Raw genomic sequence first — 26,595 nt, 5'->3', positions numbered from 1 at the left:
TCATCAGCAAGATTGAGTGTGTTGCCCTCTAGAACCAGGGCCTTCAGTGCTCTCTGAGTCCATACTATGTCTGTGGTTTATGGACAGAGGTTTGGACGGTTGCACCAAGTGCCATGTTCTTCATGGGTCTCTCCACCTCCTTCCACTTGTCTGAAGATGCATTGCAGATGCCCTGCAAATTCTCTACAGACCATGATTTGGGAATTACTGACAGGCATTTGCCAGGCAGGAATTTAAGGCAGAAAACAGTTACTTCTGCATATTTTTTAAAATTTAAATATGTGTCTGTCTTTCATTTTATAAAGTTGTAAACAAAAGCTGTGAGATTAAACTATTCCTATAATGTTCATTTTTTGTTTTTTTGTCTAGGAGAATATCTTCACATTCAAAATGGCTGAGACCTCCACCCCTACTTTTTTCCCAGTGAGGGCAGGAGAAAGTGAGGAAAAAATTATAGTTCCTCAGACCCCTTCTGAATCAGAATAACAATTTTCCCCATTTTTAAATATAAGGAAAGTAATGCAAAGGAAGATTAAAAACCCTTTTGCCCATCTCCCCTTAGAGCATCTTGACACAGAGATGGATAAACAGGGTAGAACCAGAACCCAGATTGACATTTTCATCCAAACACTCAACCTCTGCTTCATGTCTCAAAATTCTTAAACTTTTCTAAAAACCAAATGAAGCAAAAATTTCCATCCACCAATAATTCTGCTCTGTTTCAAACAGTACAAAATAGCAAAGCAATCTAAATTAAAATGTGACGAATGAAACTCAGGAATTAAACATGATTGCAAGTTTAAGCTCCTTTGTCAGCTCCCAGGAAGAGCAGTTGAGTTCCATGTGGAAGGAACAGATGACTTGTAGAGGTTAAGCTTTAACTGCGAAGAGATTATGATTTTCGGATAGCAAACATTTCACAGAGAGATGTTACAGCAGGAGCTTTGAATTGCCCTGGCCTGTGCCTGAAAGGAGAAGTTTGGAGCTGAAACCTTGGAATGAGAATTCACAAGGGAGTCAAGGGAATTTTACTCCCCCATCTTGTCATTAGCATCATTTCTACAGAGAATATCAATAGAATTATTCATTTCCCAGAGGTCACAGAACATAGAGAACTTTCTCCTGCAGGTTCTTCAGCTTGTGATCATGTAAGCTTTCAGAGAGGGGATGCAATGCCTTGATGAGTTACAGAAAGAGAGAGATTGAGAAACAGAGATAGGGAAAGAAAGAAAGAGACAGAAACGCCTGCTGGGAGCTGACCATGTGACAGCCAGTTGCCCTCTGCCTTTGCTGGTCTGCGCTGCTTCCTCCTGTCGCTCCTTCTCCCTCCTGCAGAGGAGTCCTGGTCCTCTGCCCTAGCTTTGTGGGTGAGCACTGCAAAACTCACACCCATAGGCATACAGGGAATGTGCATTTCAGAAGCCGAACATGGACCAGCGAATCATGGGAAAGGGAATCATTCCCCCACATGATCCAAGAGTCCCATGATCACAAATCCAGCTTGGAAGGATCCACAGACCCCATGCTTATTAAACCTTAGCCTGTTGGAGAATGCCCAGACATAAAACAAGGCTCCTCAGTATGTCTTCAGTAATTCTTTCAAGACAGTAAATGATGACTAAAAGGAGAAAAAGGGAATTAAAAATGCTAAGTGATTGTTATGCGCACAAGTTCAACAAAAATCATACCTTCAGTGAGTAGTACACAAACTTTACCTTCCTATCTGACCTATAGTAAAACATTTTAGAGCCTCTCTGTTCTGGAATGACCTTACCTGGAGGGCCGTATTTTAAGAGACTTTAGAAAGATAAGGTACACTCAGAACTAGACTTACAAGACTTATATTGGGCACTTACCACTTCCCAAGTTCTATGCTGGAAACACTCAAGAGGAAAGACACCAGGATGATTGTCTAGAAGCTTTGACACAGTGGGGCTGTATAACCCTAATGAAAAGAACAAGAGCTTTGCAAACAGATGAACCTGAGTTTAATTTCTGACTCTGAAACTTATTAGACACAGGACTGACCTTGAGTATGTCACTCAATCTCCTTTTGCCTCAGTTTCATTTTTTGGTCTGCAAAATGAAATTAAACAGTTTACTTTTTCAGGTAGTTGTAGTAATTAGAAGTTATAAATATAAAAAATGAAAATAAAATCATGTTTATCCAATCAGATTGACAGAAAATGAAAAGGTTGATAATGTGTAGTGTTAACAAGCATATGACGACCAGTCACTTATATCCATCAGTACAATAAATATAATCTGTGAATTTTCTAAGGAGGGTAATCTGGCAACAATATGTATCAAATATAAAATATGTATAACATCTGACTCAATTGACTACTTTAAAAATTTATCTTAAGAAAATAACCAGAAAAAATTGCTAAGAATAAACAAAATATTCATCTTTCTACAGTTTATAATGAAGAATTGTTTACATTAATTATGGCCCCATCAATACTGAAAGATGGTTATTTTTAAAACTGATCATTTAATTTGTATTTTTGCCATAGGAAGATGCGGTTAGTTTATAAATTACACTAAAAATATATTATCTTATGAAAGTTAAAATAGAAATATACTTAAAGATATAGCTGATATACCTAAAGCTGTCAATTTATAGACAAATGGCTAAAATATCTCCTTCAACTTGCTAATAATGTTTTTCTCTGGGCAGCTTGATTCAGGAAGAGCCTCTACATTACAAAATTCCAGAGGCACTATGTAATTATAATAGATTATAATGTAAATGATGCCCTTTGGAATTATACAATGCAATAGTCCTGAATTTAGGTGCCCTTAAATTTCTTCCTTCAGCTTTCTCTATACATATTGAATATATTGAATTGTTTATAATAATGATGTGCATTTTTTCCCACTGGAAACAATAAAATCATTTTGTTTTTTGAAAACCATGAAGTCACATAGACAGGGTGCTAAGAACCATACTACGGCATGTTGAGCACTCGGTAAATAGATACTTTGCACTTATTTTCACCTGTTGTTAAAACTCTGCAGACTACAGTGCTCAGATGCCCTTGACAGTTGACAGTAGGTTCTGCCAATGAGAAGCCCTAGAGAAAGATAGGAAGGCAAGTTGAGAAAGAAACACACTCTTTCTGTTTCCCAGTTCCAGTTAACAAGACCAGAGCAGCTGCCATCAAATGTGTCAATCCCTACTCCTTCAGCTCCCATAGTACCAACATTGCTGCACTCCATCAAAGGCATCAGCAGCAGGAAGAACCAAATGGTTCCTTTACTATTTGGATACAGGCCACTCTAGACTCCTTCACCCTCTAGGCTGTGCCTGCTGTGCACTGAAGCCCTAGCCAGATCAGTCTCCCTTCACAGAGTTCCAAACACCAGCCTCATGGAGCCCCTCAACCTGCTAGGTTCTGGTAACTCCTCCTCTTGCATTTGCTTCCTCCATTATTACAGGTGGTAGCTGCCTCTGCAGTTCTTAATCTTTTTTTTTTTTAGCATCTCCTTTTGAACTTAGACTTCTACCACTTGCATGAACCTTCTATTAGATTTGTACTAATTCCTTATATTAAGTCTTATTTTTGAAACACCTATTATCTTGGCTGTATCATGTATCATTTTTATAATTAGAAAACAAATCTATTTTATTTTCTTAAATGTTCTCATTTTACTGAGTACAACTCTTAAAATGTATTAGCCATTGTACTATTTCCACTGTTCCCTTAGGAATTTCGTTACGTATGAGTGCCGCTTTTCCCCTTAACCAATCTTAGGCATAGGCACTTTCTTTTTTGTTGTTTTTTTTTTTGTTTTTTTGTTTTTTTGAGATGGAGTCTCGCTCTGTTGCCCAGGCTGCTGTGATCTTGGCTCACTTGCAAGCTCCGCCTCCCAGGTTCATGCCATTCTCCTGTCTCAGCCTCCCAAGTAGTTGGGACTACAGGTACCCGCCACCACACCTGGCTAATTTTTTTTTGGTATTTTTTTTAGTAGAGACGGGGTTTCACTGTGTTAGCCAGGATGGTCTCAATCTCCTGACCTCGTGATCTGCCTGCCTCGGCCTCCTAAAGTGCTGGGATTACAGGCGTGAGCCACCGCGCCCGGCCAGGCATAGGCACTTTCTTTAAAGCCCAGTAGCATAGCTGAAACAAGACTACAAGACTGATTAACAGTTAGATAGTCAATTATACAGCAAAAGATACCTACTCAAAAAAATTAAAACTGATTATTAGTATAGCTGTTCTCATTCTCAAGAGGCCACTTGTCTCCTCTGGCCTCCTCCGTATGGCAGATGCCATCATTCCTCTATGACCTACAGGGACCCCCTGGTTAGACCTGAGCATTCCCAATTTAAAGCTCAAGAGCATTGCCTCTTTCCCTTAAAGGCCCATTTTTCAGGTACCTTTTCCTCTTCCAGAATTTTCCCTGTTCCTGGAAAAGGATGATTAACAGTGGGAATAACTAACACACTTATTGACTACACACTTATTCCTGTCCACAAAGAAGCCTTCATGGGTACCAGCAGCATGGATTATAGTGAACATGGCAAGTATGCTCATTGCCATGATCTACAGGCCCAGCATCACATCTCCCAGATTATCTGCATAATCCCATGTAGAAAAGGCAGCAGCTCAAGAAACAAATGAGACTGAAACTTTCCCCAGTCAATTGTTTGGGATCTCAGAGAGTATCTTCCATTCTTACTTGTTCAAATAAAAAATGACATACTTACTAATTAGTCATCTGTTTATTTAAATTCAACAGATCTGTGAAATCCAAAAGTCTGAGAGCCACTGCTGCATGTCATTATACCAAAGGACTTTAAATACATTCAAAAGTAGATCTGAGTTCAAAATGGGAAGGAAAAGGCATGGCCCAGTCCAGAGGTGACAGTCTAAGCTCCTGGTGATCCTGGCGAGTTGAGTGAAAGTGGGCCATAGAACAGAAGCCCCATGACAATAAATATTCACAGTCAGCTGAGGTGTTTGCAGCCAAAAGCTGGCAGTGACAAGGAAGGACACAGCATTCTCTACTAGAGAAAGCTGGAAAGTCAAGGTAGAGTGTCCAGGATCAAGCCCAGCTAGGAAGTGAGGATGAACCAATTCATTCATCCCAGGCAAGAATAGCAGAAATCTGGGCAAGGCTGCGCCGTGGCTTCTCCCAGGCACCCTGGACATGAAGATCTGAGTCAGCAAGATGAATTTCAGAACCAAGCAGCTGATGGGGCTAAGACTCTATTTATATCTCTATCCAAGGTTGGGAAGACCTGATAGACCAAAATGAACAAAGGATTTGAAGTTAGCTCTCCCACAAGCTAGTCATATAACCTTGGGCATGGATGTGTGTGTGTGTGTTTTCAATATCTAGACAATTTCTTATGCCAGTTCCATGTTGAACTAGCTATGTAATTGTGGATAACTCATTTACCTCTTTGGTCTCAGTTTCCTTATCATTTGAATGACTGGGACTAAATAATATACAAGAATCTGCCCTGCAAGAACATGTTAAGGTTCTTACATTCTAATTCCCTTAAATATCTGCAGCAAAGTAATGTAGGATAGACTTGAGTTCCTGGCTCTGTAACACCAGCTGTTTAAACTGCACTCAAAACTGAACGCCTGTGTGCTCAACTTTTCTTATCTAGAAATTGCATAGAACACCTACATTTGTTGGGCTATAGTGATGATTAAGTAAGACAATATATGTAAAGGAACTAGCTTCTTTCTTGGCCCATAAAAGGTGTTGAATAATTTTTTAGATGGATTCTGTGAGTGCTCTTATTGTAAAGTCTTCACAACCCACAGTGGAGTAAACACTACCGGCACTAACTTTAAATGGTCCCAGATTGTCAAAATGGTCAAGATTTTGTATCTGATTTTTATAGCTTGATTTGTTTCCTCTAGTGCATTCAGCTATTACGTTTTAATACCTTGGTGTATTTACTTATAGTGGAGTCTTTGCTCTTTATTACTGTTTGCTTCTGTTCCACAATGGCCTTGAAAGAAGATAATCAAGTTTTTAGAGTTGTATATACTCTAAGAATCAATATGCCCTGGTTCTCCTGTAAATAAAATGTTAGGCTGTGTGTTGACTTTATAAAAATTATTTTGTCACTACCACCCAACAACCGAGATAAAAAGATTGGGAATCATGCTTGACTTATCCTCTCCCTCACCCCGTGCTCATTTATACATCATGTCTACCTTTAATGCAGTTCAGGAATCACCTGTCTTCTCCCCACTTCCCACTCTAATCCAGCTACCAATTATCACTTCTGCTCTAAGAAAATCTGTTGACTGCCCATTCTATTTTTACCCCACCTTGGGAAGATTTTTAAGTGTCAAGAAACCGCTGGATCAGTCCTCCTGATTTACTTAGAACTCAGCCCAATTCAACACAAACTACCAGGCCAGAAAGATGACAAAATGTTTGTTTGTTTGTTTTTGAACTTAACATAACCTTCCATCTTTGTATTTTCTTTCCCTGTTCAGACATGTGTTGCTAAGAGATCCTTGGCTTGGCAGGACTCCCTAAATTTTGCTGGGAAATCATGCCTTTATTTCACTGACCACTCTTATCACAAGCTATCAGGCACTCTCAGAAGCTCCATCACCATCACCACAAAAGGAAACTGGTCTACTTTTATTCATTATTGCAAGCTCCATAAGGCCCATTTTTATTTGTGAGAGAAGTAAAGCCTTGTAGGCTAAGTGCCAAATTCAGGTTTTGGTTCTCTAATCTTTATGCAAGGATTGTCTCTTTACTGATCAGACAACACACAGGACATTTCTTTCACCTTTAAGAAGCCTACTAAGAATGCCCACATTAATCACTTCTATTCAACATAGTACTGGAAGTCCTAGCCACAGCAATCAGACAAGAAATAAAGGGCATCCAAATCAGTAAATAGGAAGTCAAACTGTCACTGTTTGCCAGTGATATGATTGTATACCTAGAAAACCCTAAAGACTCATCCAAAGAGCTCCTACATCTAATCAATGAATTCAGTAAAGTTTCAGGATACAAAATCAATGTACACACACTGCTATACACCAACAGTAACCAAACTGAGAATCAAATCAAGAACTCAGTCACTTTTGCAACAGCTGTAAAAATAAATAAATAAATAAATAAATAAATAAATAACCTAGAAATACACTTAACCAAGGAGGTAAAATATCTCTACTAGGAAAACAAAGCACTGCTGAAAAAGATCACAGGTGACAAACAAATGGAAACACATCCCATGCTCATGGATAGGTAGAGTCAATATTGTGAAAATAACCATGCTGCCAAAAGCAGTCTACAGACTCAATGTAATTCCCATTAAAATACCATCATCATTCTTCAAAGAACTAGAAAAAACAATCCTAAAATTCATATGAAACCAAAAAAAGAGGCCACATAACCAAAGCAGTACTAAGCAAAAAGAACAAGTCTGGAGGCATCACATTACCCGACTTCAACTGTACTACAAGGCTATAGTTACCAAAACAGCATGGTGCCAGCATAAAAATAGGCATGTAGACCAATGGAACAAAATAGAATATCCAGAAATAAAGCCAATACTTAACAGCCAAGTGATCTTTGACAAAGCATACAAAACATAAAGTGGGAAAAGGACATGCTATTCAACAAACGGTGCTGGGATAACTGGCAAGCCACATGTAGAAGAAGGAAACTAGATCCTCATCTTTCACCTTATATAAAAATCAACTCAAGATGGATCAAAGACTTAAATCTAAGACCTGAAGCCATAAAAATTCCAGAAGATAACATTGTAAAAACTCTTCTAGGCATTGGCTTAGGCAAAGAATTCAGGACTAAGAATCCAAAAGCAAATGCAACAACAACAACAAAAAAATGAGACCTAATTAAACTAAAAAGCTCCTGCACAGCAAAATAAATAATCAGCAGAGTAAACAGACAACCCACAGAGTGGGAGAAAAATCTTTGCAAACTATGCATCCAACAAAGGACTAATATCTAAAATCTACAAGGAATTCAAACAAATTAGCAAGAAAAAAAATCCCATCAAAAAGTGGTCAAAGGACGTGAATAGACAGTTCTCAAAAGATATACAAGTAGCCAACAAACATATGAAAAAAAAAAAGCTCAACTTCACTAATTATAAAGGAAATGCAAATTAAAACCACAATGAGATACCACCTTACTTCTGCAACAATTGTCATAATTAAAAAATCAAAATGTAATAGATGTTAGCATAGATGTGCAAAGAGACCACTTTTACACTGCTGGTGGGAATGTAAGCTCGTACAATCACTATGAAGAACAGTATGGAGATTCCTTAAAGAACTAAAAATAGAACTACCATTCAATCCAGTAATCCCACTACTGGGGATCTACCCAAAGGAAAAGTCATTATATGAAAGTCACTTTAACACACATGTTTACAGCAGCACAATTCGCAATTGCAGAGATATGGAACCAACCTAAGTGCCATCAACCAATGAGTGGATAAAGAAAATGTGAGATATATAGAAATACATATATATATATATCAGCATGGCATAAAATGGAATGAAATAATGGCCTTTGCAGCAACTTGGATGGAGTTGGAGACTGTTATTCTAAGTGAAGTAACTCAGGAATGGAAAACCAAATATCATATGTTATCATTTGTAAGTGGGAGCTAAGCTATGAGGATGCAAAGACATGAGAATGATATACTGGACTTTGGGGACTTGCGGGGGAAGAGTTGGGGGGTGAGGGATAAAAGACTACATATTGGGTACAATGTACACTGCTTGGGGGATGGGTGCACCAAAATCCCAGAAATTACCACTAAAATAACTTATCCACGTAGCCAAAAAAAAAACCTGTTCCCCCAAAACCGTTAAAATACATTACAAAGGACAAAAGACCACAGTGTCACAAAAAGGAGCCTATTAATAAGAATATACCCAGAGAAAACCAGTGAAGATGAGAACATCGAAAAAAATACCATATACACAAGATTTAGGTGAACTGCATCAAGGTTGGAGAGAACTTCACATGGGAAAGTTCAGGCACGGATGAGGAGGATTAGATTTTATCCATGGGATATCCTAAGGGAGGAATGATTAAAATGGGTGAAGCTCACAGGACAAAGATCAAAACACAGTAAAACACAAATCCACCTGGTGATAGACAACAGAGTGGGCATGACCTGAAATAAAATGTCAGTCACAGAACTAGTTCAAGCAGAAATTAGATAAACCATGTGTTAGGTATGTTCTAAGTAAGGCTCAAGCACTGAGACTTTTAAGCTCTTTTATGATGAGGCATTATCCATTCAGGCAGTCTCAAGTTTTTTCATAATGATGTGCTATGACCTGTAGATTTTTCCTTCAGTAGAATAACACTATGATTTCCAAGTCCCTTTCAGCCAAAATTGTTTGGGTAATCTACAAAGTGCCTTGAGCTCCATGATGAAAGACGCTATATAAATGAAAAGGTAATTTTAGTCATAATAAATAATGGTAATGATGATAAATGCCAGTGTCACTAAGGAGAAGCTGGCCTGCCATTTGGGAACCCAAAGCAACCAGCTGTGAGCTGGAAATAATGTGTGTCAAGGCCAGGAGGATACTCAGTGACTGAGATCACAGTAACCTTTAAACCAGAGATCTGGATAAAGCCCCTGGTTTGGCGGTGTAAAGCATTTAAAATTGAAGAAACTACAATACTTAATCCCTGAGCTTGAATATTGCCTTGGGTTTCTGAGACCTTTTCCAGAATGGTCAACAGGGAGCATGTTGTCTTCCTCTTCCAGCAGAAGAGAAAACTGACTAGGGCAGGAGAAAAGCCAGAATTCCCAACGAATCATATGACTCTAGATCCAGGGCTCTTTCCATTCTCTACTGGACCTCAGACAATTCCAGCGAAGGAGAGATTTCAGAAAAGAGCCAACTTGGATGAGAAAATGTCAAAATGGGATCATGTCCCTCAAGATGCCTTGCATAACTGTTTTCCATCCATTTAGGCTGAGAAAGTTTGCTAGTAAAACCCTTGGCTGCTCAAGCAGGGAGGAGCCATTCACTGATGTCCCAGAGCTGTTCTCTGCCGTTAAAGGAACACATAGCAAGAGCCGGCTGAGTTCTGTTTGACCAGGAGCGAACACTGCTTTGGGGCCTTTCCTGCTTGAGAGCTCAGAAGGCTAATTTCTTTCCAAGGTCTGATCGAGTTTCTTAGTGAAGGACTTGGCCTCCCAGTTTTCCCATGTGCTTAAAGGCCAATCAGTCACCACAGAGAAAGAGAAGAAACCCTGCTCTCTGCCCAACATTCTCTGCCCTCAAATAATCTCCATAAAAAAGTAAATAAAATGAAGTCTGGCAACTGCTAAGCTGGGAGGAGCTCACCAGTGAGGAACACATGGGTACATGGGTGTCTTTCCTTTCTGTATGTGTGTGTGTGTACTGAAATTTTATTTTTATGGTCTGTAGCTTTTATTTGCTTTCCTTTAACCTGGTTTAACATATTTCATCATTTGGAATTTATGCTTTTCATCTTTTTGTAATTTATTATCTTCATACTTTTAACCTTTTCAACTTATCTATCTTTGGTGCTTATCTTTTGAAGCTAGTCTATTCTTGGCTGTTTAACACTTAAATTTTTTCTTAAAAACTGAATTATTTCATCTTTCTTACATCATTCTTATTTATTTTAAGTCATTTTCATTTTATCTCTTTGAAGTTCTTGTTCTTTTAGTATTTCTTTATAATTCTCATTTTGTCTCTTTCGTTTAACAATTTTAATATTGCTCTATTTTATAGTTTTCTAAACTTCTTTTTTGCTTAATACTAATTTTTATTAAAAAATACATTTTCCATTTGTAGATTTTGAATTTTGTTTCCTTCAATGTTTTCAGTTTATCTTGTATTCTCTTCTTCTCATAGGATATAATGTCCATTCCTATTCATCTATTACCATGGCAAGGGGCGGCTTTATCCTTTGCCCACAAAGTTTGAAAGACATCTTTGTGGATGTTAATCCTGTCACCTTCATGCGCCACCTGTGTGACTTTGGGTGCCTCATCTGATGTCTGGGCCTCAGCTCACAAACTCTGAGAATGTGGTCCATTTCAACGGAGCTCACCAGGCACAGGAGCCATCTTTCCCATCATACATTTCGAAGAGTTCTGTAAGGGCTAGGTAAAAGAAGAACGACCTCAACTTCTGTTTTTCAGCTGACATTTTATTTAGCTGGAGGGACACCATTCTTATAGCTGTGTCCTATCATAGCTAATTGAGAATAAATATTTCCCTGTAGTAAATATTAATAAGAAAATAAAAGCATTGGTCTTACTCTGAAGAAATCACAGTTTGAGCCCTGACTTTATCATTAACCCACCATGTGATTTGGACAAGTCATTTGATTACCCTGGACACCAGTTTCCTCCTTTTTAAAAGAAAAATGTTAAACTAGATTCTTCCTCTGCTATTAATTGCCTGTGATTCTATAGCTTCCTATTTTTTAATTAATTTATTTTGTAGAGATGGGGTCTCACTGTGTTGCCCAGACTGGTCTTCAACTACAAGTCTCAAGTGATCCTCCTGCCTAGGCCTCAATTCTATACCTTTCTATTCAAAGAAACTATGAGACTGACATCAGTGTGTATGGAAAGTATGTTGTTATTTGTAGCAGAAAACAGAAAACCAAGAGTTTATTCTCGACAGAGTACCGAGGCCTCTCCAATCACGCCCACTTGGTGAAATGACAGTGTCACTGTGGTAGCATAATTGCGGGTTTGGCTGAGCCAGGTGCCTGACATACTTGCCGTTGATGACACCATCTGGGTTGAGCATGGGTATGATCTTGAAGATGAAGTTTTCCCTCAAGAGCCTAGCCACAGGGTCACCGCTGACCAGGAACTCCAAGGTACCCTTCATCACCCAACTGGCATTGCTCTCTCCTGGATGAACTCGAGCGGTGATCACCTGATATGGACGATGTCCTGCAGAAAAAGAGACATAAGAAAATTAAACCCAAATTCGCTTTCCATTTCCATCAAGATGTCCTCCAGGGGACCAGATTTTCACATGATTGGCATGAGATTTTAAATAGATGGATTGCTTCTAACACATATCTGATCTACATTTACCCATTTTCTATCTTTCTCTGTGGTCTGCAAGACTCAAGAAAGTATGAAGGTACAGCTCAAGGCTGTCATCAAAAATGTAACTATTTGATGGTATGAAAAGAACCCAAGAAGCAGATTTTATCAAGATCACAAAAGAAATAACTAATTCTCCAGAGTTCAATAGCATGATGCTAGATGTCACAGATCTGAGATTGATTATCTTCATCTCTCACCACCTCTGGGATCTCAGGCAAATGAATTAATTTCTTTCACACTATCTCCTATCTATAAAATGAGGACAATAATACTGACTTTATGTGGTTGTTATAAAAAACAAAAAGAAGTAAATATAAAGCACTCACTATATTGCCTGCCATTCAGTACGTGTTAGCTCTTTCCCTCCTCATTCGTAAAGTCTGTGGGTGGGATGGTCCCTCTCATTCCTTAGCAGAAATAGAAGGCAAATAACAGAAGCAGTATCTTTGGAACTCCATGACTGTAAGACCCTGAACCCAATCCTTGAGAGAGATTTGACAGAAGAGTTAAATATCTGGAAGCTCAATCTTGGAGTCACAATGCTTGCTTCACTTTGCAAAGGGAGTCAGGAAAACACTCTCTGCCCAGTTACAGGTAGTGTATTGACATGAACAGTCTTTATGGAGAATGTGCTGATGAGGGAAAGATAGGAATGTCTTCCCTCACTTGTTTATAGAAGATAGCTGGAGTATCATAGTGCTGAAATGCATTCTAAAGCCATGTCTGGGCTCAGGTGGAAAATGTGTTTTGATTCATTTACTGACGTGTGTGTGTGTGTATATATATATATATATGTATACACACACACACACGTATATGATTTTATATATATATACACATATATATGAATATATGATTTTATATATACACACACACACACACATAGATACAATAGAATACTATTCAACCATAAAAAAATGGAATTCTGTCATTTTCAGCAACGTGGATGAGTCTGGAGGACATCGTGTTAAGTGAAATAAGACACACACGGAAAGACAAACATGATACGATCTTACTCATACAGAATCTAAAAAACCGTAGCCTTTTTGAAGATACAAACTGTGTCTCAAATTGTGCACAAAGAAAGAAAAAATTGAATATCTTTTGATAACAGAGCTAAAGAATAGGCAATGGAAGATATAAAGAAAACACTTTAAAATTACTGAATTATGTTATTATCATCAACTAAGACCACAAAAAAAAAAAAAAACCTAAAGACTATCTGTCTCTTCCGTATTTCTGCTGACAGCCATTAATCCACTGAGGTCTAGATTTAAGGGGTGTAGATCAGTGCATTTTTACTGACTACGGTGAAAACAGGTTACTTCAGCTCCTTGTAGGTCACCTATACGCTGGAGGTAACACTCAGCTATATTTTCCCTTAAGCAGGTGTCTTGAATATATTCCAAGAACTGCAGGAGCACTGGGTAGAAAAAGTTGAATAAATTATAGTCCTTGTTCTCTAAGAGGCCATAGCATTTGTCAGTAGTGACAAATATGAAAGAAAATAATTACAAGTGAGCTAATGGAAGTGTATACAAAACACCAAAATAGATATGACTGAGAGAGGTAAGGCCATTTCCAGAGATGTGATGGTATTCACACTGGATCTTGCAGAATAAGTATTATTTACCAGATGGAGACGGTGAGGAGGGTCTTCTGAACAAAGAAAGGAACATATGCCAAAACCAGTGGCGCAAAAGTCGATGAATTAAAAAACGAAGACAAGTTATGTGTGGCTCAAGCAAAGGGCTAGAGATGGTGGAACATAAATTTTAAAAAGCAGGCTAATATTAAACTGGTAAGATCCTTTCTTATATATTTTGTTTAGGGATTTGGACTTCATCCTGTAGATCAGACATTCTCAACCATAGAGTCAGTGTCTCACTGATATCCTGTGATCAGTAACAGAGTATATTGCAGAGTCATCAGTTACCAATAAAAGTGCAAGTGCTTGCTTATGATATTACATACATGGCACAAACTGCTGGTCACCTGCCCAGTAGCCTTTCTCCCTTTCTTTCTTATTACCAGGGCCCTGATTTTTGAAGGGGAAGGAATTTGCGCATATTAAAATACTAGCTTCATGGATCCTTTTGTAGGTAGGAGTGGCCATGTGACACAGTTGTGTCCAGTGAGATTTAAATGTTACTAGAGTGTGAGTCCTTCTGGAAAACTAATTAAAGGGGACAGTTTCATCTGGTAAATGCCTACTTGGTTTTTGTGTCTTGTCCTTCGCCCTTCTTCTTCCTCCAGTTTTGCACATAGATGTGATACCTTCAGATGAGAAAGCCAACTTGAGAATCAAAGCCACATGCTAAAGATGGTGACTATAAAAGTAGAGGGAGCCAGGGTTCTTGGCAAATTCCTTAAGCAGCTATACCACATTTTACCAACTTCTTCTTTACTTCTGGATGTTTGAGAACAGTAAACCACTATTTGGTTAGGCCGCTGTACTCATGTTTTTGCTACACCCTGTTAAACTCAATGTAAGATCAGGTTTAAAGTCATCCCTATAATAATATTACCTTGAATGACATGCATTCATGTGTGCTTTCTAGATTGTGGAGAAAAGAGTGAAATAGTTGTAGGGAGAATGATATTTGACATGTGTGTTTTAGAAAAGAACAATTGAGAACCGCTATCTTAAGAAAAAGGGAGATGATGAATTTTCATCAGAAGAAATATATGCCAAAGGCTGTGCTTTATAAAACGAATTCTGAAATTATTGTAGATGACACGTTTACCCAATCAGGGATAGTACAGCATAGTGAATTAGAGAAAAACTTTAGGAGCCATATTTCCAGGGTTCAAATTCCAGCCTCACCATTTTTAACATGAGATGAGTTATGTAAGTTTCTGAAGAAACTGGGCAATGGATTTGTCTTACTTTTCTGGGCTTCCATAGCAGAATACCATAGACTGGATGGCTTATAAACAACTGAAATTTCTTTTTTACAGTTCTGGAGACCAAGAAATCTATGATTAAGGTGCCAGCAAATTCTGTGCCTGGTGAGGCCCCGCCTTCTGTTTCTTAGATGACTTTCTTTTTACTGTGTCTTCACATGTGGAAGGGACAACTGAGTTCCCGCAAGCCTCTTTTCTTAAAGTACTAATCCCATTTATGACGGCGCTACCCTCATGACCTAATCAACTTCCAAAGGTTCCACCTTCTAACACCATCACTTTGGGAATTAGGATTTCAACATATAATTTTGGGAGGACATACATATTCAGTCCAGAGCAGATTAGGTGTTCTGCACCATAGGACTAATGACTCACTAACTGAAACTTTCTTAAAAAAAAAATGTTGGAAAGAAGGAGATGTACAGTTAGCTAGCTAGGCACAACTGAAATTAATGGGAGGTCAACTTTCCTACTATATCATTTGCTCACAGTTGGTTTCACTTTTTCCAAAGCAAGCTGTGTTGGCACGCCAATAAAAAGCTTGTTTCGAAATAAAGAGGCTTGATGAATTTGTACCCAATCAGTATCCTATTTTCAGTTCTATAATTCCATATTACTCTCTTTGTGATTTTTGAACTATGTTCACTTGCAGCATATTGGACAACAATAGTAAGTGCTTTCAGCCCAGCAAGAAGAAATAAAAAATGGCTTAAGCTCTTGTAAATTTTTGACACTAACAAAACACTTCCATTGTCTGGGCCAGTTGGCTTCCATTGCCTGATATACCCAGTACAACGCAGTACATTAATCAATAAGCCAAATGCAAGCTCTAACAGAGAGACATCAACAATGTGTTTCTTTCCATTGGAGAGTCAAGTTGATAATCTGCTGTATTGTAATACACCACAAGACCTTGCAGGCTGTTCTAGTATCCTGAAGAAGCAAATGGGGACAACGATGGATTCTCACGAAGACATAAGCAGTATTTTAGCCAGTTCTAGTTGGCTTTCCTCTCTTCCCCTCTGTGATTTAAGACAATTTTGCAGTCATGTTGGTAAGTTAAACTTACAAGACCATTCAGGTGTAGCAGCAAATGGTACTCCAGAGAACTCATAATGGACAACAGCTGTAAATAGTATGCACCACACATACCATGTGGTTTTTTCTTGCAATTGACAATCTCAGTCTTAGTAACTCGTGTCTGCTTAGGGTCAGGCAAAAAGTGCCAGATATTTGCATTTATTTTTTTCTGCAATTAATAAAATATGTTTCAGTGACCACCATAGTCTATGGGAGAGTCATGGTTTGGACAGATTTTTATTCTTAAAGCTACATATTGAATTTACAGTGGTAATGACATCTGTAAAAAGAGATTAGGAACCAGTAGGGGATTGAATAATGCCTAAGAGATATCAGGCCTTTAGGCCAATGAAAAGTTGAGTAAAAACTGAAGACATGTGTGATGATAAACATGTGTACCCAACTATATAAACATCCATTCATTTATTCCTTCTTTCTTTCAACAATATATATTAAGCTTCTACTGGCACTCTGCAGGGTTCTGTAGATTACAAGATAAATAATGGTTTTTTGCCCTCAGGAAACTAATAACAGTCTGGTAGGAAAGAAAGGCACACAGATAATTACAATCCAATGTCATCAGGGACATTCATCAGGATATTTTCAAACACAGTGGAGTAATCATTGTGACATCATTTATACTAACGCAAACAACTGTAAATGACTTAAACACACATTCATAGGAAACTAGTTCAGGAAATAATATGCAAAACAGAATGCTATGCAGCCATTAAAAGTGATACATAAGTCTTTTTCTGTCAACAGAAAAAGGTACCTGTGATATAACAGTGAGTGAAAAAAAAAGCAGACGATAGAGTGCATCACAGAAGGATCCCATTTGTATGTGGCTGTAAAATTTATACAAAGGTATCTATACATACAGACAGCTGCAAGTAGAGGTAATCTATGTGATTTTTAGGTCATCTTTATCCCTATCTGGAATGTTTATTTTTAGAGAATAACAATCATATGTCAATTTCACAAAGGCAAAGTATTTTCAAATACTAAGAAACCACAGGAGAAGAAGAGTAAAAAAAATGAATTTTCACAGAAAAGGTAACATTTGATCTGGTCTGTCCAGTTTAATTGTTTGCCAAGTAAAGAAAAGAAAAAAGAAAGGTAGTAGAAATGGCCTAAGTAGACGTATTTGCAAACGTCTGAGGTCATAAAGTACATAATACCCAAGGAAAAATGAAGTGGTTTAATGTGACTAAAGCACAGGCCATTTGGAAGGCAAGAGAAGAAATGAAGGTACAAAAACTAAGTTCGTGCCTGCTTCTGCAGCCCTTTCTGGGGCATACTAAGGGTTTGGGAACAATCTTGTATGCTATGGAAGCACCACAAAAAAAAAAAAAAAAAAAAACCAACAACAACATTATACAAAGGTATGATCAGATGGGGCTTCTTGGAGCTGAAGAATTAGATAGTGGGATTAAGGGGTAGAAGAAATGGCCAGGAGAGCAGGTTTGATTTCAAGGTAGAATCATGCAGCTAACATGAAGTCTAGCAATCCTAGAAGAGAGTGTATACAACCTGATAGAAGGAAAACAGGATGAGGAAGGAAGGAGACAGGAAACAGGAGTGGAAAAGGAAGTGGAAAGATTCTGAGAAAAAAAATAAAACGAGAAAAATTTGTATATAAGACACACGCTACTATGTTTTCCAAAAAAGGTACATACTATGCACATTTTATGCACTGTGCATTTTTCATTTACCAATATATCTTGAAGATATTTTCATATCAATATTAAAAGATGTTTCTATCTTTTTTATTGGTTTTATTGTGATATAATTTACACACATAAATTTTACCAATTTTAGTGTTACAAGTCAATAAATTTTGACACATGTATACAGTGTTGTAAAACCAAATGATCATGATATAAAATTATTATTGTCATCTCCGATATTCTCCTCATTTCACTTTGCAGGCAATCCTTTCACCCCACCCCTAGCCTCTGGCAACCACCGATTTGCTTTTTTTTTTTTTTTTAATCACCATAGTGCTTCCTTTTCTGGAATTTCATAATTAAATCATACAGTGTGAGTAGCGGTGGCTCACGCCTGTAATACCAGCACTGTGGGAGGCCGAGGCAGGCAGATCACCCGAGGTCAGGATTTCAAGACTAGCCTGGCCAACATGGCAAAAACCCATCCCTACTAAAAATACAAAAATTTGCTGGGCATGGTGGTAGGCGCCTGTAATCCCAGCTCCTTGGGAGGCTGAGGCAGGAGAATCGCTTGAACTCAATAGGCGGAGGTTGCAGTGAGCCAAGATCACACCACTGCACTCCAGGCTGGGTGACAAGAGCAAAACTCCGTCTCAAAAAAAAAAAAAAAAATCATACAGTATATAACTTTTCTGCCTGGCTTCTTTAACTTAGCATAATACTTTTGAGAGCTATCTATGTTGTTGGATGCATCAGGAATTTCTTTTAATCACTGAGTTGTATTCCAAGGTACCACATAGCAATGAATATGCCACAATTTGTTTATTCTCTCACCTCTTGATAGACATTTGAGTTCTTTCCAGTTTAGGGCCAATATGAATAAAGCTGTTAGGATCAAAGAATGTTATTGGGTACAATGTCCCATATACACCAATTAGGTCAAGTTTGTTAGTCATATTTCTCATATTGTCTATATTCTTACCAATATTGTATCTGCTTGTTCCATGAATTATTGAGAGTGGTATGTTAAAATCTCCAAAGATGATTGTGAATTTGTCTATTCCATATTATGTTGTCAATTCTTTATTTTTAGGCTATGTTATTAACTGCATACAGATTTAGAATTATTATATTTCCCCCCTTAACTGAACTTTTTATCATTATATCTCTCCAGTTCTCCTAAGGCATTGCCTTAATGTCTCCTTTGTGTGTATAAATATAGCTTTGCTGGCTTTCTTTTGGTTAGTATTTAAAATATATATTTTTTTCATCACTTTCAGTGTTTCCATAGCTTTACAAGTATTTCTCTTTTGAAGCACCATATGGTTGTATATTGTATTTTATTTAGTCTAGCACTGTTTTATTTTAATTGAAGCATTTAGTCAAAATTTCCATTTGATATAATTAATGATTTATATTGGCATATAGCTATCAATTTAATATTTGCTCTCCATTTGTCCTAATGTACAATCAATTCTTTTTCCCATCTGACCTTCATTTGGATTGTTTTTTTCCCATTGTTTCTTTTTTCTCCTCTATTAGCTTGTTATATATCCTTCTATTCTTTTTCAGCAGTTACCTTAGAGATTACAAGGTACTTCTTTGATTTATTATAGTGTAATATATAATCTACTATATTTTAGTTTCCACTACATATCCTAAAATCCATGACATTTACATTTATTGTGTAATAAAGTCAATATTGATTTAAACCACATATTTACTCTTTTAATTACTCCTCACTCCTTCCTGCATCTACAAACTTTCATCAGGTTTCATTTTTCTCCTGCCTGAAACTCACCTTTTAGTGTTTCTTCTGATATGAATCTGCTGGCAGTGAACATATGCACTTCTTATTTGTCCGAAAGTGAACTCATTTTATCCTCAGTTTTGAAAAATATTTTTGCTGGGCATAAAATCATATCACCCTTGCTCATAACCTCTCCATTTTCCACATCTCTCCATGTTACTTCCACCAAGATTGTGCAAGAACTTGACAGCTTTTAACAGTCTTTAGGTACCTGGAAACTTGTCTCCTCATTTTCAGAAATAGAAATGTGTGTTTTTGTTTTCTGTTGTATGTGTTCTTTTTACATGTTTTCCAAGACAAGGAAAAAAACTTTTATCGAAATTTCCAAATTATTGAACTTTCTTATACTCCTTATTTTTTTAATGTTTTCTGTTGATTCTCTTAAAATTTCCAGGAAAATAATCCTACAAATAATAAAGTATTTTCTTCTCTTCAAAAGCTGTATCAGTTATTACTGATACATTTCTAATTTCTCAGAATTTTCTCAATACTGCAAAATAAAAAGAATCCTTTAAATTCATGCCATGTTATTACAACTGGTAGATATATGACATAGTAACAAATAATTCTGACCAGCTCTGTTCAAATGTGTGGGATTGTATGTAAACACATTCATGGCATTTTTATAGCACCTTGCAGCAGAGAAGGAGTTTTCACCTGTATTATTCCTTTGGTATTGAGAGTAAATCTGGGAAGTAGGCAAGGCAGGAATTATCACTATCTTGCTTATAAGGCAAGAAAAGAGAGAAAGCAAGGGAAAACCTTAGGTGTTCTGAATCAAAATCCAATATTCTTTTCATTTCATTATGTATTATTTTGCCTGTATATATTTAAGAGGAAGGCCAAAATGAATCTTATTGAGACAAAATATGATATAGTGAGGGAACAAGTACCATGTAAATTATGAATTGGAAGGCTTTGGTTTGAGATCTGGTTCTGCCTCTTACTGATTGAATGGATTTGGGAAAATTAAAATCTTTTGAAATCTCTGTTCTCTACCCATAAAGCAAGGCTCTCCTAAGTCTTTGCTGCACTAAATTTAATGATTATCAATGGCAACGTGAAACAGGGTAGATGAAAATCAAACTTTTTAGCCAGTGGTTTCAATCTGCTTTAATTCTATTGGTTCCTTCAGTATTATTTTAATAGAGCTGCTAACAGGAAGCAAAATTACATGGAGCTCCTTCATCGCTCTTTTCCTCTTTTCCAATATTCAGATGCTAGTGCTAATAAGCAGAAAAGTGGTCCAAAGTTGGGTGGTAGCAGAAGAAAATAGAAAGTGCAGGTAATCACAGCTAACAATCAGCTTCAGAACAACGAAGTGTGAGCTGGCTTTCTCTTGCTGGGACACAATTCCTTCCCAGATGAGCAGGGTTTGTCTGCACCCAAGCCATCTTTTACAAACTCTTAAGCTGTGATCTTTCTGACCCATATACCACTGGAATAAGAAACTGACCAGATTATCATTTCCAAACCATTTGCCTTCACCAGAAATTGTTCTTCTTCAGCCCTACCCGCCTTCCAGTGACAGGAAGTGCCCCCAGACCCTATCCCTCCCAGAACTTTGTACTCTGCCTTTTCCCCAAAACCTGACATGTGACCTCCATTACCTCCAGATGACAAGGAGTCCAAGAAGCTCTGACATCTTTCAGTGATGGATTTGCTTAGTTTTCACCAAAAAGGTGTGGGGATTCATACATTGGCAGAGCGGGGAACAGAGATTCTGATGGTCCTACTCACCGCACTGGGGATTCTTGGGGACAGCAGGGAGGAAGGCGTGGAGGCCAAGGCTGACCACAGGCCCTTTGTAGCTGATAAGCTTTGGAAACTGATTGAAGGATAATGATCATTCTATTGGCAGCCTACAAATCTTTTTCTTAAATCTTTTCAGCTTCTTTACAAATTGTAAGTAATACACATATTTTCCTACTAATGTTCAGGACCTTCAAGCCCCACCCTCTCTCTTTCCTTCTCTCTCAAACATATATCCCCCTTTCTTCTTCACTGCATTACTACAGCCTCTTCCTTAACATCTGGTCCAGCCACACAGCAGCATATAAGGTGTAAAAACGAAAACCTAAGTCTGATGGTATCATCTTCCAGGTAACACACCGTAGTAGAACCCACAGTCCTTTGTCTCCTCATTGAAAGTGTACCCCACTCCAGCTGGCCCAGCCAATTGGTCTCATTTCCTGTCACTCCTGAACCAAATACCCATCCTCTGATTTTTACTGTTCCCAAAACACACTGTGTCCTTTCCTGTTCATCCTCACTTCTTCTACCTAGCAAATTCTCATTATCCTTCCACCTGAAGCTTTTCTTGATGCCCCAGGCGAAAGAGTAACTCCCTTCTCCTGGGTCCCATGGCACATCATCTATGCAACTGTGTACAACTCACCATGTGACCTTAGAATCCATTTTCATATTTGGTCTCTTCCATCACCCTCTCTGCTTTCCATACCTTATTTCTCTGTTGTCTACAAGGGAATTATTCAGAAAATATTTGCTGAGAAGATAGGTGCAATTAACTGTAATTAGCTCCTGTCATTAACTCCTCCATGCCCAGTTATGTCACAACATAAACAACAAAATCACTCATTTTTTATTCATTAATTCATTCATTCAAAGAATATTTATTTATTGAGGTCTTGTGATGCAACAGGCACTATAATAGGGACTGTGGTGAAAGAGTTAAAGTCCCAGCCAAATAAGGGCTGGGAAGTGGAGAAGGGAGACAATAACATCATGTAAGTACTATGAAGGTCCCAGGCTTGAGGTCCTGGGCATTAGTGGGTATTTACTTAAAGCAGAGGGAGGCAATGGGGATTGAAAGAGGAGGAGTGGAATCATCATTTTAGAAAAGAAGGCTCTTTGAGGAGTTGACAGATTAGCAGAGACTTCTCTGGATTGAGGAAACTTGGCCAGTTAAAGAAATGAAATGAATTTAATTGGGGATGGCAAAGAGTATGTGAGGAAAAGGGTACCACGTGCCAAATACCACGATCTCATTTGTAATTTTGCTCCATTCCATATAATTTTCCATACCATAGTCAAAGCCCACCCCTCTCCCAGAAAACTCACAAATAATCCACCCCTCGTCTAGCATAAAATCAAAAAATAATCTTGAAAATGGGCAACCAGCTGGCCTGGGGCTGCTCTGCCTACAGAGTAGCCATTCTTTATTCCTTTACTCTCTTAATAAACTTGCTTTCACTTTACAAAGAAGAAGAAGAAGGAGGAGGAGGAGGGAGGAGGAAGGGGGAGGAGGGAGGGAGAGGGTGGAGGAGGAGGGAGGATGACGGAGGAAGAGGGAGGAAGGGGAAGGAGGGAGGATGAGGGGGAGGAGGGGGAGGGGGAGAGGGAGAGAGGGGAGGAGGGGGAGAGGGAGAGAGGGGAGGAGGGGGAGAGGGGAGGAGGGGGAGGACGGGGATGGGGAGAGGGGAGGAGAGGGAGGAGGGGGAGGGGGAGAGGGGAGGAGGAGGATGAGGGGGAGAGGGGAGGAGGGGGGATGGGGGAGGGGGAGAGGAGAGGAGGAGGGGAGGGGGAGGGGGAGGAGGAGGAGAATAAAACAAACAAGGTAATTTTTAAAAGTCAGATAGGAAAACCAGTTAGGATCCTAACATATGAAAATAAAACAGTTCTGTGCTTCAAATACCCAAAGGATGCACACATCACTTTAAATTATTTGGACTGGATAGTGGTCGCCCATCAGAACCCTTCACTTTATGTGACCATTGAGAGTCTTCATCTATGAAGTGGCAGACAGGACTATGTGCCCATTCATGTATTCAACATTTATTGGATATCATCTTCTGTGTGTCAAAGACTATACCAAACCCTGAGGATGTCAAGGAGTATTAGACAAAGTTTCTGTCCTCAAAGAACTCCCACTTTCCCCATGGGAAACCAATAGGTATTTATGGGAAGTAAAATAATTTAAGCCTTTCAGAAATTTTCCTCTACTAGAAAAGTGTTTCTCAAACTTCAAAGTGTGTGTGAATCCTCTGGAGATCTTGCTGAAATGCAGATTCTGCTCCAATGAGTCTGAGGTGATGCCTGAGACTCTGCATTTCTACCAAGCCCCCAGATGGTGCCAAAATTAAGGAATCAGACTTTTGAGGAGCAAAGCTCTCCCTGTTCAACAGAGATATAATACAAGACACACGAGTAATTTTATTTTTTCTAGTAGCCACATTTTTAAAAAGCAATGTAAGGTGAAATTAATTTTAATAATATATTTTAACCCAATAGATAGTAAAAGTGACTATTTCAATATGTTATCATATGAAAAAATGATGAATGAGACATAGATATTGAGTGAGACTTTTTGGTGCTAAGTTATCAGACTTTTGGGGGTATACTTTATACTTGCAGCACAGAGCAATTTGGACTAATCACTTTTAATTACTCAATAGCCTCAGGAGGCTCGTGGCTGCCGGATTGAAAGATGCAGCCCTAGACCCTCTGCCAGCTTGCTAACTAAAGCCCCTCACCACACTGAATAGTAAAAGTTTATTATACCCCAATGGAACAGAGCTGAGACACTGAGAAAATGAATAACAGAATAAGGTTTTTTCCCCTCAAAACATTCTGTTTTGCTGCCTTCTTTCTCACAAAACTATCCAATTTCAAAATATTACCAACTCATATTTCTTTGCAAAGGGTAATCTCGCCTTCTTATTTTGTACCCTCTGTCTCTAAACTATAAGAAAGTGAGCTCACATAATGGGAATAAATGAAAAGAAAATCAGCAAATCTATTCCTGGGCAATTTTCAGATAACCAAGAGGAAGTGGTGTAATCGAGGCTGAGATAACAATTTTAGACTCTGAATAAAGATGAGCCAATCCATCTGCATTCCCTCATCTGCATCAAACTACAGATTTTTCTGGAAATTGTTATATTATAATATGCTGGGAATAAAAAATAATACATCTGTGCTATAATGATACGTAATATATACAGTATAATAATAAAGTATTTGGGTTGGGTTTGAGAAATTTACTACACACAGAAACGGCAGTCACTTGGGAGAAGTGTGTAATCGCATCAGGAAAATTGCAGACAGATGCTGTGCACCCGCCCCCATCAATCTATCAGCTGATTTCACTTAGGGATGTTTGCAACTGTGCTGCAGACCTGCCGGCTGGCTCACTTGTATCCCACGCTACTAGCTCCTTTGCCCCTAGATCTTCCTGGTAAAATTAACACTGCCAGGAGGAAAGCATTAACTGATTCCCTCAAGCTTCAGGAGTTCTCATGAAAGCTCCTGACACCTCAAGGCCAGATCACTTCTGTTTGGCTGTTCATGGCCAAGTCTCAAGCAATCTCCTTCCAGAGCTCCTGCCCTAAGCACTACCTCAATGGAGCCCACGCGGTACAGCAATCTAGACACATCACCAAAATGAGATGGGAAGGGGACCGTGACATGCTCCACGAAGACTCATTCAACACATCCCACCCTGTTATACTTTATTACATTTCACCAGGTTTAGACATATTATAAAGCACTGAGAGATAACAATCTTGAAGAAAGAGAAAGCTACTGATTTAATTCAGAAAACTTTGAAATACATTCTAGTTAATAATTTTGCTCTCAGGTCAGATATGTTTCTTGCTCTGCTCTTTCCCACATTATTTGCCTGAAAAAAAGTATTAGAACAGGAGAAAGACCGAAAATCCTTGAGGAAGCAGGCTCTGGGCTCCGGGACAGAGTTTCCTCTAGAAGCAAAGTATCTGCTCTTGCAGCACTGCAGCGGGCTGAAGTGGGTCAATTTTGTTGCAGGATGCCATTACACGTCAGTGAAGAACGGCAGGGAAAAGGTAAGAGGAGTGAAACAATGTGAACTCACGTGCAATGAAATGTTTTATTATTTTTATTTTTATTTTTTTGAGATGGAGTCTCACTCTGTTGCCCAGGCTGGCATACCGTGGTGCAATCCCAGCTCACTGCAACCTCCACTTCCCAGGTTCAAGAGATTCTCCTGCCTCAGCCTCCCGAGTAGCTGGGATTACAGGCTCCGCCACCATGCCCGACTAATTTTTGCATTTTTAGTAAAGGTGGGGTTTCACCATGTTGGTCAGGCTGGTCTTGAACTCCCGACCTTCAGTAACCCACCTGTCTCAGCCTCCCAAAGTGCTGGGATTCCAGGTGTGAGCCACTGCGCCCGGCCCAGTGAAATACTTAAGATAAGCAATTAGGAATTTTTTTTTTTTTTTTAACGCATACTGAATGCTTACTCTCTTCAGTGCAGCATCTCTCAGGAATCTTGGGCTTCCCCAAAACCCTTTCCAGCTCCGGCTATTTAAGACAGCTGACATCTAGACAGCAGAAAAACCACCACATGAGAACAGCACAATGAAGAAATGACAGTCCTGAGCCATAAGGACCAATAACATAGAAGGTGAAAATGTAAGAGTCTGAAGCTGAAAAACAGATGTCACCAGCTGACACCAGAGCAGAGCTGTTCAAAATGGAAACCGTGTCAGGAAATTTCTATAGCTAGGTTACTTGCTTTGAGAGGTGGATTGTTTTACTCTCACGAAGCTTAGCATAGTTCAGGTCGTTTGCGGAGTTCTGGAGGTGTTCAAGGAATGGGGGAAAGTCAGCAAAAGGGAAGCGGCCTTGCTGCTTTGTTACTCCACAAACAGAATTAAGAACTGTTATAGGCTTATGTTAATTTAAATAGAGCTATTATATTTTAAAATTAAGGCTGAGCTGCTGGTTTCTGGTAGGAAATGGAAGGAGGGAGGAAGGAAAGAAATCAGAGAAAAAATAAAAAGAAAGAGAATAAGAATTATTATTATTATTATCGTTATTGATGCCACTGTTCACTCAAAATGACTACAGTGGTGGCCTGCCAGTTCTCCACTTACATAGCCTGACAAGGGTATTTCAGATTTCCAGTTGCTTGGCAACCTGCCTTTTATGTTTAAGCCGTTTAAATGTATTCACCTTTAGAATTAGGTATATTCACAGATGACTGGGCAACAAGAAAGAGCCCCTGGCAGGCCAAGAGCTCCTAGGAT

General features: G+C 38.7%; 1 protein-coding gene across 2 annotated transcripts in view; it reads right to left on the bottom strand.

The window, feature by feature from the left end:
• Window positions 1–26,595, bottom strand: part of AGBL1 (AGBL carboxypeptidase 1) — a 948,924-nt gene that overhangs the window by 620,145 nt on the left and 302,184 nt on the right. For both annotated transcript variants that reach the window (XM_004056715.5, XM_063698809.1), the window contains exon 18: window positions 11,758–11,938. In XM_004056715.5, the coding sequence (XP_004056763.4) occupies window positions 11,758–11,938 (181 nt within the window). The remainder of the gene's footprint in view (window positions 1–11,757; window positions 11,939–26,595) is intronic.

The sequence above is a fragment of the Gorilla gorilla genome, chromosome 16 (assembly GCF_029281585.2).
Source record: "Gorilla gorilla gorilla isolate KB3781 chromosome 16, NHGRI_mGorGor1-v2.1_pri, whole genome shotgun sequence".
In the NCBI taxonomy this organism is placed as follows: Eukaryota; Metazoa; Chordata; class Mammalia; order Primates; family Hominidae; genus Gorilla; species Gorilla gorilla.
The sequence above is the reverse complement of the archived record's forward strand: the minus strand, read 5'-3'. Positions and strand labels throughout refer to the sequence as shown.